At 41.0% G+C, this 18,302-nt stretch overlaps 1 protein-coding gene across 11 annotated transcripts in view; it reads right to left on the bottom strand.

Moving 5' to 3' along the window:
* The window catches only part of larp4b (La ribonucleoprotein 4B), a 153,908-nt gene that overhangs the window by 14,798 nt on the left and 120,808 nt on the right, over positions 1 to 18,302 (bottom strand). For all 11 annotated transcript variants that reach the window (XR_015757271.1, XR_015757267.1, XR_015757266.1 and 8 more), the window contains exons 14-16: positions 14,114 to 14,290; positions 12,444 to 12,577; positions 2,564 to 2,675 (exon numbers count right to left, since the gene is read on the bottom strand). Coding sequence is in view for 4 of the 11 variants with exons in the window: in XM_087987543.1 (XP_087843669.1) it covers positions 2,564 to 2,675; positions 12,444 to 12,577; positions 14,114 to 14,290 (423 nt within the window). In the remaining 7 variants the exon portion in view is untranslated. The remainder of the gene's footprint in view (positions 1 to 2,563; positions 2,676 to 12,443; positions 12,578 to 14,113; positions 14,291 to 18,302) is intronic.

Here is an 18,302-nt window from a genome sequence, read left to right as displayed (position 1 = left end):
AGCAAAAGGCATCTTTCAATGGATTTGACACCTAAAAATTGAAGGGGAAGATACCATGTGGGTAATTAATGCTTCAATGTACAAAACGCACACTAATAGGTCATATGTTGAAGCCATAACATCAGCTGTTAAGGCTCATTGACCAAAGAAAACTTGTACCTTGCAATAAAATCTAGATAACCATGTCAAGTTAAAGGAAGAATCAACATTGACAATTAAATTAATTGCAATTTCAGTAAAACCTAAATTTACCTTAAATCTTGCAGCCAAAATTTCTCCTGCAATTTAGTTACAGCAGGTTTAATCACCTATTTTGCTACTCCGTGATCAAAGGTTTGCCTTGGACTTCCATAAAGTGAAAAACTAATGTTTTGGAATTCCTAAATGCTCTGTACCTGATACACCTTAACCTTTGCAATCATCCACAGGAAGTTCATTCATCTGCTACCATTTCCAGTAATGTGGAACAATTCAGAGGTTTGGATTAATGATGTGGAGATACTGGTTCAAACCCCAATTTCAGTTAATTAACTAAATTGCACAAAATAAAGCTGATCATTTTAGGACACCAAATAAAACTTAAAGGACAATGCTAAATGAGATTAAGGAAGAAAATCTGTCGCACTTACCCAGTCTAACTACGTAAACCCACAGCAGTGGGATTGATTCAAATGATTTCTGAAAAAGGAGCAGCAAGCCATTCAGTTGTCTAGACTTGGTTTAACACCATTTTCCCAAGACTGGTAGTGAATACATCAGTTAAAAGAGTTTGCTCAGGATTCTGTTAATGTGGATAATTAATGCAACAATAACTTGATCCAAATTAAACTGAAGTAACTTACTGCCACTGTAACCACCAAAAAGGGAGAAAAAACAATAGACTAGCTTGAATGTCTCAACTGAACCTGCCTCCACCACATTTCCAGGTGATGCAATCTATACCACGAAGCTTGCTGCATGAAAAAGCTCCCCACATCTTAGCTTCATTTGTACAAATTTATGCTCACTGTGCTGATTTCTTTTACAAGAAATATTCTCACCCTATCTACTGCATGCCCGCTCATTATTTTGAATACCTCAAATCTCTCAGCTGCCTTCCCTCAAAATGGAGAACAATCCCAACTTCCTCATACACATATGAAGTTTGTCATACCTAGAACCACTCCAATAGAATCAGTTTTGAATTCTCCAATACATTCGGATATTCCCTTAACAATCCCATTGAGATTTAATGAACATAGTTGGGGGAGCACAAAATAAATGATGGCTTCGCCAATAACACGCATACCAAATGAATGGGAAAAAGAAAATTAGTGATATGGAACCAGTGTATTAAGCGAGGCTGACATAACACATGAGTGATAAAACTGAATAGCTTTTTTGCTCTTATGACATATGGACAAACCAGACATCCAACTAGATTAAGAATGGCACCAGGCTAAATGCAGAAAATTTGCTGAACCCAACTTCCGGTCAGTTTGAATATTCTGAATCGAAGTCCTCCAACAATACTTCATTTTATTTCTCATCTGAAGGTTGTAAAATTATTGATCAAATCACAGCTCTTGCCATGTATGTTGAGTTGGACCTATGTTAAATCGCTTTTGTAATTTAAATTATGTCATTTCTCATTCGCAATTTGGTTTTTGAAGAGGAAACTGTGCACAAGTGATTTACAGTAGGACAGTTTAAACCAAAGGGATTTGACAATTAAATTCTGTTTACAGTTCTAACTCCTAAAAAAGGTGGTGTTGCAACCATGTACAGGGTAATTCAGCAGCTACGGGGCAACAGATCCGAAAGCTTAGTTTTACAATTCAAATACATGAAAGAGGTAATTTCAAGTATACAGCTAAAATCAACTAAGACAATGAGCATGTGGGACAGCTCTGTTGTTCATTTGTGCTATCACTTTTATGCTTCAATGTGAATTAACCATGGTTTCTAGTCTTGCGTGTTAAGCTTGGCACTGTTCTCAAAGATTCCACTATTAGATTAGATTAGATTAGATTAGATTAGATTAGGATTACAGTGTGGAAACAGGCCCTTCGGCCCAACAAGTCCACACCGACCCGCCGAAGCGAAACCCACCCATACCCCTACATTTACCCCTTACCTAACACTATGGGCAATTTAGTATGGCCAATTCACCTGACCCTGCACATCTTTGGACTGTGGGAGGAAACCGGAGCACCCGGAGAAAACCCACGCAGACACGGGGAGAACGTGCAAACTCCACACAGTCAGTCGCCTGAGGCGGGAATTGAACCCGGATCTCTGGTGCTGTGAGGCAGCAGTGCTAACCACTGTGCCACCGTGCCGCCCAATTTTATTTAAAGCTGCTCCCATCAATTCAACTCCATCTGAACACTAGATAGAAACTGCCTGAAAAGTGGTGAATTGGGAAGTAGAAAACAATTGGAAATTGTCAAATGAAATTCAAAGTAGGGAATACAGAGATACGAGGTTTGCTAAGACTTGGATTAAAAAGCAGTTAAGATAGTAAACCATTCTCCAGTTGGGAAATAATCAGTTTCCTCCCTACAATTTAAAAACAACTTACTGTGGCTGCTCCGTTCACTTGGACGGATTTACTTGCAGTAGAAAGGGGTGTAGTCAGTCGTTCCAAAGGAGTCTGTGTTTCTCTTTGCTTGGTTTCCTGGCTCTTGGTTTCACTATGAAAAAATATGCAGCTTTTAATAAATATTTACCAAGCATTGTCATAGTCAAAAAAAAATTGCAGGTAAGTACTAAACCCTGAAACGAATACTTCAGACTACTACTATCCCTTCAACTAGAGAAGATACACCATTTTCAGCTTCAAGTGACCTTCCATCCATTGTAAAAGGTCAAAAGTGGTGTTCACTGATGGTTATGATTAGATTACATTACTGAGGGCCAGTTTCCACACTTCGGCCCACTAAGTCCACACCGACTCTCTGAAGAGCAACCCACTCAGACACATTCCCCCACATTTACCCCTTCACCTAACATTGTGGGCAATTTGACTTCGCCAATTCACTAAACCTGCACACTTTTGGACTGTGGGAGGAAACCAGAGCACCCGGAGGAAACCCATGCAGACATGGGGAGAAAGGCAACTGTGTGGAGTTTGCACAGAGGCAGGAATTGAACCCAAAGTCTCTGGCGCTGTGAGGCAGCAGTGCTAACCACTGAGCCACCATGCCACAGATGACATTTTTGGGAGAAAGAGCATTCAGAGGTACTATGAAATAAAAGGGATAACAATTGTGCAGTCACAAAGAATGGACGTATATGCACTTAAGTCATGACAGATAAGTGAGAGATTAATAAAGCAGGCAGTATATGGTGTTCACTATTCATAACTTCAGCTTCTAAAGCAATCACATGTATATGGAGCAAGACCAAGACAACTTTAAGCCTCAAGATACAAAGCACCAGGATTGACTGCGGGCAGAAGGAACGAACAGGCAGGGTTCGGTTGCTTTGGTGGGGGAGAAGAGGGACAGGCAGGAGAAGAGAATGTTAGTGGAAGGAGGACCATTGGACTCAAATCTGTTCTCTCTTCAGGTGATGCCATACCTGCCAAATTTCTCCAGCAATTTAACTTCAGCAGGGAAAACTTGTAGAAACAATAGTTCAGGATAGAATTAAGCCACATGGACAAAACGCAGATTTGTTGGGGAAAGCCAACATGGATTTAAGGGAAAAATAACATTTAACTTGTAATTTTGAAGCAGTGAAAGAGTTGATGTGTACATACACTGCCAAAAGGCATTCAATACACAGAAAGTGAGTTAAACATGAGAGACAGTGGCAATTATACAACATTAGCTGATTGATAAACATTAGCATTTAATGGATATTTTGAGCTGTAGAATGGCTTGCAGTTAAGTTCTAAAAGTTAGGACTGGGACCCTTGCTTCACCAGATTTATGAATAAAGTCTCGGAGCATGGGGACAATTTCATGAGTTGTGGACGACAAAAAAGATCAGAGTAAAACTACAAAAGGACACAGACAAGTTAGAAGAGTGGGTAGATAGGTGGCAGAAAGTTCTATGTAGAGGTGACTTTTTGGGAGAAATAGCATGCAGAGGGGCTATGAAATAAAAAGTATAACAATTGTGCAGAGTCACAAAGAATGGACGTGTATGCACTTAAGTCATGATAGACAAGTGAGATTAATAAAGCAGGCAGTATAGAACATAGAAGAATACAGCGCAGTACAGGCCCTTTGGCCCTCGATGTTGCGCCGATCCAAGCCCACCTAACCTATACTAACCCACTATCCTCCATATACCTATCCAATGCCCGCTTAAATGCCTATAAAGAGGGAGAGTCCACCACTGCTACTGGCAGGGCATTCCATGAACTTACGACTCGCTGAGTGAAGAACCTACCCCTAACTTCAGTCCTATATCTACCCCCCCTTAATTTAAAGCTATGCCCCCTTGTAATACCCGACTCCATACGCGGGAAAAGGTTCACACTGTCAACCCTATCTAACCCCCTAATCATCTTGTACACCTCAATCAAGTCACCCCTAAACCTTCTTTTCTCTAATGAAAACAGCCCCAAGTGTCTCAGTCTTTCCTCATACGATCTTCCTTCCATACCAGGCAACATCCTGGTAAACCTCCTCTGCACCCATTCCAGTGCCTCCACATCCTTCCTATAGTATGGCGATCAAAACTGCACACAATATTCCAGATGCGGCTCCGGAACTCAATTCCTCTACCAATAAAAGCCAGTACGCCATATGCCTTCCTCACCGCACTATTTACCTGGGTGGCAACTTTCAGAGATCTGTGTACATGGACACCAAGATCCCTCTGCTCATCCACACTACCAAGTATCCGACCATTAGCCCAGTACCCCATCTTTTTGTTATTCTTCCCAAAGTGAATCACCTCACACTTAGCTACATTGAATTCCATTTGCCATCTTTCTGCCCAGCTCTGCAGCTTCTCTATATCCTGCCGTAACCTGCCACATCCTTCCTCACTGTCAACAACTCCTCCGACTTTCGTATCATCCGCAAACTTGCTCACCCAACCTTCTAACCCCTCTTCCAGGTCATTTATAAAAATGACAAACAGCAATGGTCCCAAAACAGATCCTTGCGGAACACCACTAGTGACGGCACTCCATGAAGAAACTTTGCCATCAACTACTACCCTCTGTCTTCTTCCATCCAGCCAATTCCTAATCCAAACCTCCAACTCACTCTCAATGCCATATCTTCGTATTTTCTGCAGTAGCCTACCATGGGGAACCTTATCAAACGCCTTACTAAAATCCATATATCCCACATCTACCGCTTTCCCCTCATCAACCTCCTTAGACACCTTTTCAAAGAATTCAATAAGGTTTGTGAGGCATGACCTGCCCTTCACAAAACCATGCTGACTATCCTTGATCACATTATTCCTATCCAGATGTGCATAAATCCTATCCCTTACAATTCTCTCTAAGACTTTGCCCACAACAGAAGTGAGACTCACCGGCCTATAGTTAGTAGGGTTATCCCTACACCCCCTTTTTGAACAAGGGAACCACATTTGCTATCCTCCAGTCTTCTGGCACTACTCCTGTAGACAAAGAGGACATAAAAATCAAGGCCAATGGCTCTGCAATCTCCTCCCTTGCTTCCCAGAGAATCCTAGGATAAATGCCATCAGGCCCAGGGGACTTATCTATTTTCACCTTTTCCAGGATTTCCAACACCTCTTCTCTACATACCTCAAAGCCATCCATTCTACTTATTTGTGTCTCAGTATTCACATCGAAGACAATGCCCTGTTCCTGAGTAAATACTGAAGAAAAGTATTCATTCAGTGTCTCCCCAATCTCTTCCGCCTCCACACGCAACTTCCCACTACTATCCTTGACTGGACCTATTCCTACCCTAGTCATTCTTTTATTCCTAACATACCTATAGAAAGCCTTAGGGTTTTCCCTAATCCTACCGACTAAGGACCTTTCATGTCCCCTCCTTGCTGCTCTTAGCTCTCTCTTCAGGTCCTTCCTGGCTACCCTATAACTCTCAATCGCCCCAATTGAACCTTCACGTCTCATCTTGAGATAGGCCGCCCTCTTCCATTTAACAAGGGATTCCAATTCCTTATTAAACCACGGCTCCCTCGCATGACCCTTTCCTCCCTGCCTGACAGGTACATAATTATCAAGGACACTCAATAGTTGCTCCTTGAACAAGCTCCACATATCATTTACACTCTTGCCTTGGAGTCTACTTTTCCAAGCCACACATCCTAAGTCATGCCTCACCGCATCATAATTTCCCTGACCCCAGCTATAACTCTTGCCCTGTAGTACACACTTATCCCTCTCCATCACGAGAGTAAAAATCACCGAATTATGGTCACTATCCCCAAAGTGCTCACCTACCTCTAATTCTAACACCTGGCCTGGTTTGTTACCCAGAACCAAATCCAGTATGGCCTCACCTCTTGTTGGCCTGTCTACATATTGTGTCAGGAAACTCTCCTGCACACATTGAACAAACACTGACCCATCTAACGAACTTGAGCTATAGCTTTCCCAATCAATATCAGGAAAGTTAAAGTCCCCCATAACAACCACCCTATTACTGTCACTCATCTCCTGAATCACCTTCCCTATCCTTTCTTCAATATCTACTTCAGAAAGAATGTATCAGTAGGGACTATAATAAACTATAAAACTAGTTAGACCTCCATACTGTACAGCTGAATACCACATTTTACGACATGAAGCCACTGAAAAGAACAGTTTGGGAATGGTTCAGGGGAAAGATATGAAAGCTTGTGGAAATTGGACACTTGCAGAAAAAGGCAAGGAGAAAGTACTTCTTAAACATTTAAGAGTCTGAGAAGACTTGACAGTAGATAAGGAAACCTGTTCAGCTTACATTAAAGAAACAAGCATGAGGGCACACATCTAAGTGATTTAGAAGTAGTAAATACAATGTGTCAAAGAAAACCTTTACACAGGAAGCAGTTCAGATCTGAAATACACTGCCTAAAAGTGTGGTGGAGGCAAGTTCAATAAAAGTAATCATGACAGCATTAAATGATCATTTTAGTAGAATTAATGCACAGGGTTGTCAGCAAAGGACAGAGAATGGAATGAAATCATGACACTCCGAGTTGGTGCAAACATGGAATGGCCACTTTCTCCACCACAATAATCTGACGAAAAACGGAGTAAAATGCTGGCCCATTCTAACATCACAAACAATTCAAAAAATTCTAGATAAAATTAGTGAGTCCATTCTTCTATGAATGGACTTGTTGGTTCTTGCAAAAGACTAAATCCACTTAAGGTGGTACTTGTGACTAACTGGTAGGAGTTGGATATTTGGCTAACTCAGCTGGAATGCATTACATTTTGGACTGGCATCAACAATTAACTGATTGTAAAGGTGGGGCAACTGATGGAAATAAAACTCAGATTGGCTCCATACAGACTGAACACATGAATACTTTGCACATTTAACAGCAACATTTTCAAAAATATTCCAGTCTCTCCCTGAAGCACAGGTGACTATTTTGTAATGAGTCTACAGAGCAGCCACAGAAGGTCTTGCTGTAAAGTACACACTTCAAGTTATGACAATGAAGACATCTCCATGAGACTATTTCCAGAAAGTAGACACTGCTCTTTAGTTTAGATTATAAAATAGAACAAAAATAACAGCACAGAAACATGCCAGTGGACTGAAAAATGTCGCGCCAAACATGATGACAAAGTTAAACGATCCCTCCATTCCTTGCATTATTCATGCTCTTACCTAAAAATCCCTTAAACACCCATATTGAATCTGCATGCCTGGCAAGAGAGAGTGTTGCTGACATATCACTCAAAACAAAATCTTGCCTCATGTCCTGAGATTCACCCCTCACCTTCAATACATGGCCCCCACTTTTAGGCACTTCCAACTCAGGATTTTGACCCTCGATCCTATCCCAATTTATGCATCTCCTGATTTTAAAGTCCAGCAAGTCTCCCCTCAGCCTCCACCACCCTGGAGAAAACCACCAGTTTTTCTAGCTTCTCCTTATAGCTCCTACCCACAAATCAAAGCAGTATCGTGGTAAACACTCTCAAAGCTCTCCATATCCTTCCTGTAACGTGGCCAGAATTGAACAATACTCAAGTGTGGCCTGACCAAATCCTTTTAAAGCTGCAGCATAACAGGGTGACTCTTGTACTCTATTCCCTGGTAAAAGGCAAGTGTGCCATACACCTTTACCTCCCTCATTATCAAAGGGTCCCCTACATTGCCATCTTTGTTCTTCCTCCTTATTGGAACACGCCGGTCCTGAACTCTGATCAGGTCTTCGAACACATACATGTCAAACATGGACTCGGTAACAACTGCTCCCAAATGAACTCTCCTGAGCTCCTGCCTAATACAGGAGTTCCAAAATCCGAAAAGCTCCGAAATCAGAATGCTTTTTTGTGAAGCTTTTTCTCATTAAAAAAAAGGTTGTTTGGCATGCAATCTGTTAACCCAAGTTGACATCCATTCAATGTGTGTCACTCAGATGTGACGTAGGGGGTGGTGGCATGGCCCAGCACTAGCAGGCCTGGATTTTCTCTCAAGTCTTAAGTCTGCTCTTCCAGTAAGATTTTTAAAAATTTCAAATTGTCACTTATTCCGAAATTCTAAATTCCAAAAAAACTGGTCCCAACGATTTTGGATAAAGGATCGCCTACTTGCACTGACATAATTTGCCCTCTCCCGGTTTAGTACTTCTTGTGAAGTCCTGACTTATCCTTATTCATAACTAATTTTTTAAACCTAAGGAGTTGTGATCACTATTTCCAAATTGCTCTCCCACTGAAATAGCAGTCACTTGGCCAGGCTCATTAGCCACTATAAGATTCTGTTTGCCCCCTCTAACTGGAGTACCCACCCACTTTCAGGATTAAATGAAGATAGTTCAAGAAGAAAAAAAAAGACAAAGCTCCAACATGTGCTAACAGAGATCGATTACTTGTTAATGAATTAATTTAACCTATTTAAAGTATAAACAGACTAAATAGAAGTGAAAAAGGTTAATATTAAAAAATGGTAAAGTAATTATACTTCTGCCAGATCTTAGGACTAGTCTCAGACTGGTGGCTAAACCGGAGAGTCATGGCCAGGCAGGGGCGGGCGGAGGACAGTCCTTCATGGTAACCTCAGCCACGCTGTTTGTGTAACTGCATTGTGAAATCAGCCATCAGCAAAACCCTTGGAGCATCATTATCTATTGGCTGCAAGACTTTAGAAAACAGTTTCATCGCATTGCTCTTAATTAGGGAATAGCAAATTTGAAGGAAAACTTTTCCACAATGTCTAAAAAGGTTTTGCTCATTCTAATTGGTACATCAAACACTAGTACATATCTTGCGGGGAACTGAAGAAATAGGTCTTGGGCACCATCTGCTGGAAATATAAGTTAATACCAGGAGGAAAAAGAGCAAACATCCATTCGGACACAATTTTACATTTAACAGGTCAATCCAAAAAGGAACCAAGATACAAATCCACAGCAAAAATGACAGCTAAAGCCACGAACAAATTTGTTAATACATACTTTAAATGACTTGGTCTCCCAAAATCTCACTAATATCCAAATGTTAAGCACTGATCATCTTATCAATCGAGAATCCTACCAAAGCGTTCCTCGAAAGTCAACGTTACCATTATTGTAATTCCATCAAACAGACACAGATTACATAAGGAAATCAGATTCTGGGAATTCTGCAGAGTAACTCACTTCCTGATTCCTAGAGCCAGTCCATCACTAAGCCACAGGAGATTATGATGGAATACTATCCCAAGTTCTTGTATTATTGTTGTTTTAAGAAGCTCAACATCAAAAACAAAAACTTCTTACTTGCTGCACATCCATCTTAAGCATTTACTTTTTTCTATCGATGCTGTGGCTACAATGCATACCATGTACAAGATATATTTCAGATCAGAAGCCCCTTTCCAAATGTTTTAACTTCACAAGAATAACCTACAATGACCATCGGAACTTGGAAAAACAGCACAACTCCATCACTGTCACGGTGTGCAACATGCTCCTTCACAACACTATGGGAGTAAACTCATCAGGTCGGCTGCACCAATTCAAGCAGGTGGCTCATGACCACATTAACTAGCGATGGTCAACAAATGCTGGTCTTTAGTGATGCACACATCTCATGGGCAAATTTTTTAAAAATTCATGCCCTCACACTTTTACCTTCCTAGCTAATGTGATCAATCTACTGATGAGCTGCAAGTTAAATTAACAAGTCTGCTTCTTCCCTGTGGAGAAAGATTGGGGACATCGCTGATGAGTGAAGGTACAGAGCAAAAACTAAATTATAGCAACTTATTCATACAAGTGGCTCCACAAGTTTGGTACAACCGGTTCTCCTTCTAATGTTCAATATCACAACACTGTCAAATATCAAACTGTATTCTCATGGGCAGAAAATTGGAAAACAGTTGCAAATGCCACCCAAATAAGTTTCAACACACAGGCTACTCTCACCATTGATATTGCTGGACATGCTCAGTATTACCAGCACTTGGTTTGAGTTCCAGCATCTACAGTATTTTACCTGTTACTCAGATGCTACTGAATTGCTTAATAGGTCATGGCTGATTGGCATAAGTCTCACTGCTGCATGAATTTAGAAACCTACATTTTAATACACCAGGACTATTTCTAAACTCTAAGTTTTCCTTCCAGATTCTGAGGATTTAAAGTGTACATTTTAATGCCAATGCCACAATTAAGAAACACAAACAAGGTCAACTTTGCATATTACTATTAATGATATCATTCACCATTTCAGTTTTGTTCTGGAGATGGAAAGAAAAGGGAATCTATAATCAATTGATATTTCAGATTCACACTGAATAAAAGCCACAGACAACCTGAAGCAAGCAGCTTAGAGCAGATCATGCATTCATGCTTCACTATTACTTTCTGAAAACAGTTCATCCATGTTATTAGCCTAAAGAATGGACTAAGTTCAAGGAAAGTCAAACTTGTTAATGCTGATCTTGCTTCGTGCACCTCCTGCGCAGTGTAACTTGTATACCTCACTCGTCCAAGCACCCTATGATCTGTAGGTTCTTGCTTACTATGATTGGCCTGTACTGCTCAAAGCTCTTCACTATACACATGACAATAAAATCAAATCATGACAAGCTGTACAAGACACTGGTAAGGCCACTGTTGGAATATTGTGTGCAATTCTGGTCGCCTTCCTATCAGAAAGATGTTGTGAAACTTGAAAGGGTTCAGAAAAGATTTACAAGGATGTTGCCAGGGTTGGAGGATCTGAGCTACAGGGAGAGGCTGAACAGGCTGGGCTGTTTTCCCTGGAGCAGAGGCTGAGGGGTGACCTTACAGAAGTTTACAAAATTATGAGGGGCATGGATAGGGTAAATAGGCAAAGTCTTTTCCCTGGGGTCGGGGAGCCCAGAACTAGAGGGCATAGATTTAGGGTGAGAGGGGAAGATATAAAAGAGACCTAAGGGGCAACATTTTCACACAGAGGGTGGTACGGGTATGGAATGAGCTGCCACAGGATGTGGTGGAGGCTGGTACAATTGCAACATTTAAAATGCATCTGGATGGGTATATGAATAGGTAGGGTTTGGAGGGATATGGGCCGGGAGCTGGCAGGTGGGATTAGATTGGGTTGGGATATCTGGTTGGCATGGACGGGTTGGACCGAAGGGTCTGTTTCCATGCTGTACATCTCTATGACTTTAAGTACGCATACTTGCACTGTATCAACATTTAACAGGCTATTCTTAATTTAAGAAAGCAAGCACACAGATGGGACTAACTTGGGGACATGGTCCTAAACTACTTAAGTGGAATAAGTGAAGTGCATAGCAAGCACTTCAGTGTGGCAGCATGGTTAGTACCACTGCCTCAGTACCAGGGACTGAATTCAGTTCTTGGTATCTGCATGGGTTACTGCTGAGTACTCCAGGTTTACTCCCACGGGTCAAGACTGTGCAGGTTAGGTGGACTGGCTATGCTGGGTTGTTCCATAGCATCCAGGTATGTGCAGGCTAGGTAGATTAGCTATGGGGTCACTGCAGACCAAATTGAATCTCTACAACACCAGCTATTATTTAATTGAAGAATCACTGCTTCATACAAAATTAGCAACTTTACAAAACATATGGTCAGATTTAATAGCAAAGACAATTGGTTAGAGCCCCTTTAAAGGGTTTTTGGGAAAGCTCCTAGAAAACATTTAACAGTAGAGCGCAAGCAGATGTTGTGCATGCACATCATGCAAGCAATTTTGCACATTCAATATTTTCCTGGTGTAGATTTACAGAATTAGAGTATAATTACGTTCAATTTAGTCCATTAACTAAAAAAATGCAAAAGATTTTCAAACATTATTGGCATCAACAGCTGCCAGAATTTAAATAACTTACTTGATTTCTGGAGAATGTGGTGGTGAAGGGGAGCCCTCGGAAGTTGCTGGCAGTGCAGTTGGAGATACGGATGGCAACGTCTCCCGTGGTATTCCCGAAGGTATAGTGTTGGTACTTGCATCAACATTTATACTCTAAAATGAAAAATCATTACAATCCTATTTAAACTAGTTCAGAGATCAGACACAGTAAGCTGGTTTCAGTAAGCAATGCTGGAAGATTCCATTTATCTTAACAGTCACTGTTCTGCTTGCAATTTAATTGTAAGCATTAGTTTCAATTCCAGTACAATCCTCTTGCAACTTAAAACGTACTTTGGATTCCTGCACAAAGAATTGCACAGAACAATTTGGTACTCAATTTCCTTCTAAGATCAACTTGATTAGAGAAATATGCCCCACTTTGCCAAACTTCCATTTGGAGAATGAGTAACTGAATTAGCACATGTTGATAATTACTAATATATACTAGATTTATCATTACATGGACTGGTCAACATAGTACAAGCCAAGTTTAAGTACATCCAGATGAAGATGATCTAGTTCCCTCAAACTATAAAAAAGGAAGTACAGCCTCAGTCTACATAATGTTTCAAAATAATGGCATTTGTTTAATAATTCATGTTTTATAGGCAATGAAATTCTTGAAGTGGTCAATTGTTGGCATTAAGGAAAGGCGGCCACCAACTCATCACCAGACCTATAAACTTCAAGAACCAATCGGTTGTTTGAAAGATTCATGAAGAAAGCAGAATCCTTCTGCTTTTGTAGCACTGATTAACTTTTACTTGAAGAGCAGATGGGAACCCAGTTTAATGTTGGGTAAAAACAGCACAACATTCTGCAGGGAGCAGAAAGTGTAGAACATTTAAAAACTAATTAAACCTGAATTTAGCTTCTTTATACATTCAAAGATGATTTCTTCCATTTAACCTGGAATACTCTGAATTTGAGATTAATTTGAAAATATGATCTGTTGATGCTGTCAAATTAATTCAGCACAACACACAATCCTTCTAAACTATTTCAGGCCATGCTTTGACCAAAATGTCTAATGTTCTAATACTAGCAGGGCATGCATTATGTGCACAGGCCTGGAGAGAAAAAAAGAGCGAGGGACAAGTTCTTTTACACAGAATAGGGGAGTCTGGATGGGTCTGCCAAGGGTAGTGGAGTTGGCAGAGGTTGGATATGAATAAGGGTGTTTAAGGGACTTTTAGACAAGCACATGAATATGCAAGAAATGGAGGGATATGGACCAAAGGCAGGCAGAAGGGATTACTTTAAATTTGACATGTTCAGCTCAACACTGGAAAGCCACACTGTGCTACCAGTCTGACTTGCCAAATCCCCTCCAACCTGTATCTCACTGAACAACCATATGGATTTCTCCAGAAACGAGTGCTGCCTTTTCACAATCATTAAGCTCAGCAGTTGCTTTCGTTCAAAAGCTAACCTTTATCATGGAGGTACTACCGCTCCACAATTTTCCAAACAATTTAAGCTGTCTAATGGTTCAGGATAACACAGGGCTCGAGTTTAGCTCAATGTTAGTTCTGAAACTTTAATCTGTTCAGAAGCATGTACAGCATTCCTCTTTCGTGAGCTCTACAATTCTGTAAGTTTAAGGGTACAATTATATTCTTCAAAAAAATCCAATGATCACAATACCTGTAATATCTGTGCCTTCTCTTTTGGAAGTACTTTGACCACATTTGATAGTCTATTCTCAAGAACTTCTTCAGTCTTCAGATTACCAGCAGCTCCAGGCAAAGGAGGGAAGTTGGACAACCCTAGTTCAAAGTTAGGTGATGGCGGCTTTGGTGGAGGGGACTGTGTCTGGGATCTCTGCAAAACAAAAATTTTGAAATGGCTATCCTCACCTCCAAGAAATATTAAAAAGCACTCAAATTACAATCACTTCATTCAGGAGCACAGTTCACTATAATTCTGATAATTAGAATCAACAAATGACTTTTAATCTTAAGATATCATATTTTGCATTATGGCTCAGAGTGGAAATAAGAAAACCTTACGCTGACAACAGCAAGGGGTCAACTAATAATCTTACTGTCAGGGATCCTTTGGTGAAAAAGTCACCATGACATAAAATTTTTCATTGGGATAAAAGTGAATGTCCAATTTGAAAATAAAATCTAAATATGCAAAACTGGTAAGTACCAGCAATGAGTTGGCTACAACTGGATAACTTCATTAGTGGTTATATTTAACAAATTAATGCATTACAAGTTATTCATTTGTTTCTGGCATAAACAGCAGGAAAAAAAGTGGTCCAACCATAGCTAAACAAAAAGAAATCAAAGCTGCTGGAAAAAATAGCAATTTGGAGGAATGAAAGCAGTTTAAAATTCAGTTAAAAAAAAAAGGGAAAATACAATGAGAGAAAACTTGGAAGAACTAAGAGCAGACCAAGAGCTTTGATATGGATAGTAAAAAGTGAAGACAACATGTAGGCCCCTTACTGTCTAAGGCAGGAGAACTGAATGGAGGACAAGGAAAAGGCATATCAATTAAGCAACATTAGTCCTACCTTACCAACAATGCTGGGGAAGCAAGTCCAGCGAGAAGGAACAATTAAAGCAAATCACAAAGAAATTAATGGCACTGAAAACTGAAATCCCCAGGGCCTAATAATATACATATTGGGTACTGAGTGAGGTAGCCATGAAAAGTAGATAAATTCTGTTGGATCCTGAGCTGATCGAGCAGATTGGACGACGCCAAATGTAATACCACTACTGAAAAGTGAGCGAGGGTAAAGCTGGAAACTACACATCTGTCAGCCCAATAGCAGAAGGAAAAAAATTGCTATATTATAAAGGATATGCATTTATATAAATCTGGCTATCTAATCGCTGATATTAAAGAGAAATCATGATCAACCAACCTAATGCAGTTGAAGGACATAACCTATGGAAAATGATAAGAACAGTGGATGTCATGAATTTAGAAAGCTTTTCAGAAAGTTCCACAGGATATTAGTGTGCAACCTAAAGAGAGACTGGGGGCAACATACAGCTAGGAATTTTCATTCTTGAATGGGATGTGGGCATCACAAAGTCAATTTTTGTTGCCTGTCCCTCATTGCCCTTGAAGCGAGTGCCTCTTTAGGCCATTTCAGACCAGAGTTCAGAGTGAGCCACATTTCTGTGGTCAACGTTTGGAAGATTTGTAGCTCGGGCGCTTGTTGTTGTGGTTCTGTTCGCCGAGCTGGGAATTTGTGTTGCAGACGTTTCGTCCCCTGTCTAGGTGACATCCTCAGTGCTTGGGAGCCTCCTGGGAAGCGCTTCTGTGATATTTCCTCCGGCATTTATAGTGATTTGTATCTGCCGCTTCCAGTTGTCAGTTCCAGCTGTCTGCTGCAGTGGCCGGTATATTGGGTCCAGGTCGATGTGCTTGTTGATTCATCCGCTAGGAATTCCCTGGCTGTTCTCTGTTTGGCTTGTCCTATAATAGTGTTGTTGTCCCAGTCGAACTCAGGTTGCTTGTCATCAGAGTGTGTGGCTACTAAGGATAGCTGGTCATGTCATTTTGTGGCTAGCTGGTGTTCATGGATGCGAATCGTTTGCTGTCTTCCTGTTTGTCCCATGTAGTGTTTTGTGCCGTCCTTGCATGGGATTTTGGTTTTGCTCATGCTGGGTATCGGGTCCTTTGTCCTGGTGAGTTGTCGTCTGAGAGTGGCTGTTGGTTTGTATGCTGTTATGAGTCCTAGTGGTTGCAATAGTCTGGCTGTCAGTTCAGAAATTTTTTTTTTTATGTATGGTAGTGTGGCTAGTCCCTTGGGTTGTGGCATGTCCTCATTCCGTTGTCTTTCCCTTAGGCATCTGTTGATGAAATTGCAGGTGTATACGTTTTTGGTGAATACGTTGTATAGGTATTCTTCCTTTTTTGCAGTTCTGGTGTACTGCAGTATGTTGTGGCCCTTTTGAACAGTGTCTTGATGCAACTTCTTTTGTGTGTTGGGGTGGTTGCTTTCGTAGTTTAGGATTTGGTATGTGTGTGGCTTTCCTGTATACCTTTGTGGTAAATTCTCCGTTCGGTGTTCTCTGTACCATCACGTCTAGGAATGGGAGTTGGTTGTCCTTTTTCTTCCTCTCTAGTGAATCGGATTCCTGAGAGTGTGGCGTTGATGATCCAGTGTGTGTTCTCTATTTGTGTTTTTAATGATTACAAAGGTATCATTTACATAGCTGACCCAGAGTTTGGGTTGAATTTGCGGTAAGACTGTTTGTTCTAACCTTTGCATTTTCACAAACAGTTTGGCCATTTTTTTTGAGTGCTGTTTTTATGCGGTGTGTGGTCCTGTTCTGTACGATGGTGATGGCCTGTTCTATGGTCCGGGTCCATTCCTGATCAGTGGTTTGTGAAAATGCAAAGGTTAGAACAAACAGTCTTACCGCAAATTCAACCCAATCTCTGGGTCAGCTATGTAGATGATACCTTTGCAATCATTAAAAACACAAATAGAGAACACACACCGGATCATCAACGCCCCACACTCAGGAATCCGATTCACTAGAGAGGAAGAAAAAGGACAACCAACTCCCATTCCTAGACGTGATGGTACAGAGAACACCGAACGGAGAATTCACCACAAAGGTATACAGGAAAGCCACACACATACCAAGTCCTAAACTACGAAAGCAACCACCCCAACACACAAAAGAAGTCGCATCAAGACACTGTTCAAAAGGGCCACAACATACTGCAGTACACCTGAACTGCAAATAAAAGGAAGAACACCTATACAACATATTCACCAAAAACGGATACCCCTGCAATTGCATCAACAGATGACTAAGGGAAAGACAATGGAATGAGGACATGCCACAACCCAAAGGATTAGCCACACTACCATACATAAAAAAACATTTCTGAACTGACAGCCAGACTACTGCAACCACTAGGACTCACAACAGCGTACAAACCAACAGCCACTCTCAGACGACAACTCACCAGGACAAAGGACCCAATACCCAGCATGAGAAAACCAAATGTAGTGTACAAAATCCCATGCAAGGACGGCACAAAACACTACATAGGACAAACAGGAAGATAGCCAATGATCCGTATCCATGAACACCAACTAGCCACGAAACGACATGACCAGCTATCCTTCGTAGCCACACACTCCGAAGACAAGCAACATGAGTTTGACTGGGACAACAACACTATATTATAGGACAAGCCAAACAGAACAGTCAGGGAATTCCTAGAGGCATGGCACTCATCCACAGATTCAAATCAATAAGCACATCGACCTGGACCCAATATACCGGCCACTGCAGCGGACAGCTGGAACTGACAACCAGAAGTGGCAGATACAAATCACTATAAATGCCGGAGGAAACATCACGGGAGCCTCCTGTGAAGCGCTTCTAAGCACTGAGGATGTCACCTAGACAGGGGACGAAACGTCTGCAACACAAACAGCTCGGCGAACAGAACCACAACATTTCTGTGCCTGGAATCAGATGCAAGACTAGACCAGGCAAGAAGAGTAGTTTCTTATTTTAAAAAAAAGGCAATGGAATGCAAGTAATTAGATGATCATTGAACAAAATCCCAAATGATAATTTTACGGGCAAAATCCAAGAGGAAACTCCCTCAAATATGCAGATTTGATTTAATTGTTTCTTCTCAATTCTGGTCTCAGGTGCTGTCAACTCTTTTTCCAGGAGCAAACAACCAAGAGTTTGAACAGTTGTTTAATAAACTGCAGTGCTAACCAAACACCATGACCTGGAAATTCACAAACTATACTTTAACATGAAGGGGACTCATTTCCTTAACTGCTCTGAATGAACCCCTTTTCTAGGGGGCAATGTAGTTGCTTCTG

Source organism: Chiloscyllium plagiosum, unplaced genomic scaffold (genome assembly GCF_037043375.1).
Source record: "Chiloscyllium plagiosum isolate Xiang-an unplaced genomic scaffold, Cpla_swu_hap1 HiC_scaffold_5, whole genome shotgun sequence".
In the NCBI taxonomy this organism is placed as follows: Eukaryota; Metazoa; Chordata; class Chondrichthyes; order Orectolobiformes; family Hemiscylliidae; genus Chiloscyllium; species Chiloscyllium plagiosum.
Note: the sequence above shows the minus strand (reverse complement) of the source record. Positions and strands in the feature narration are given on the sequence as shown.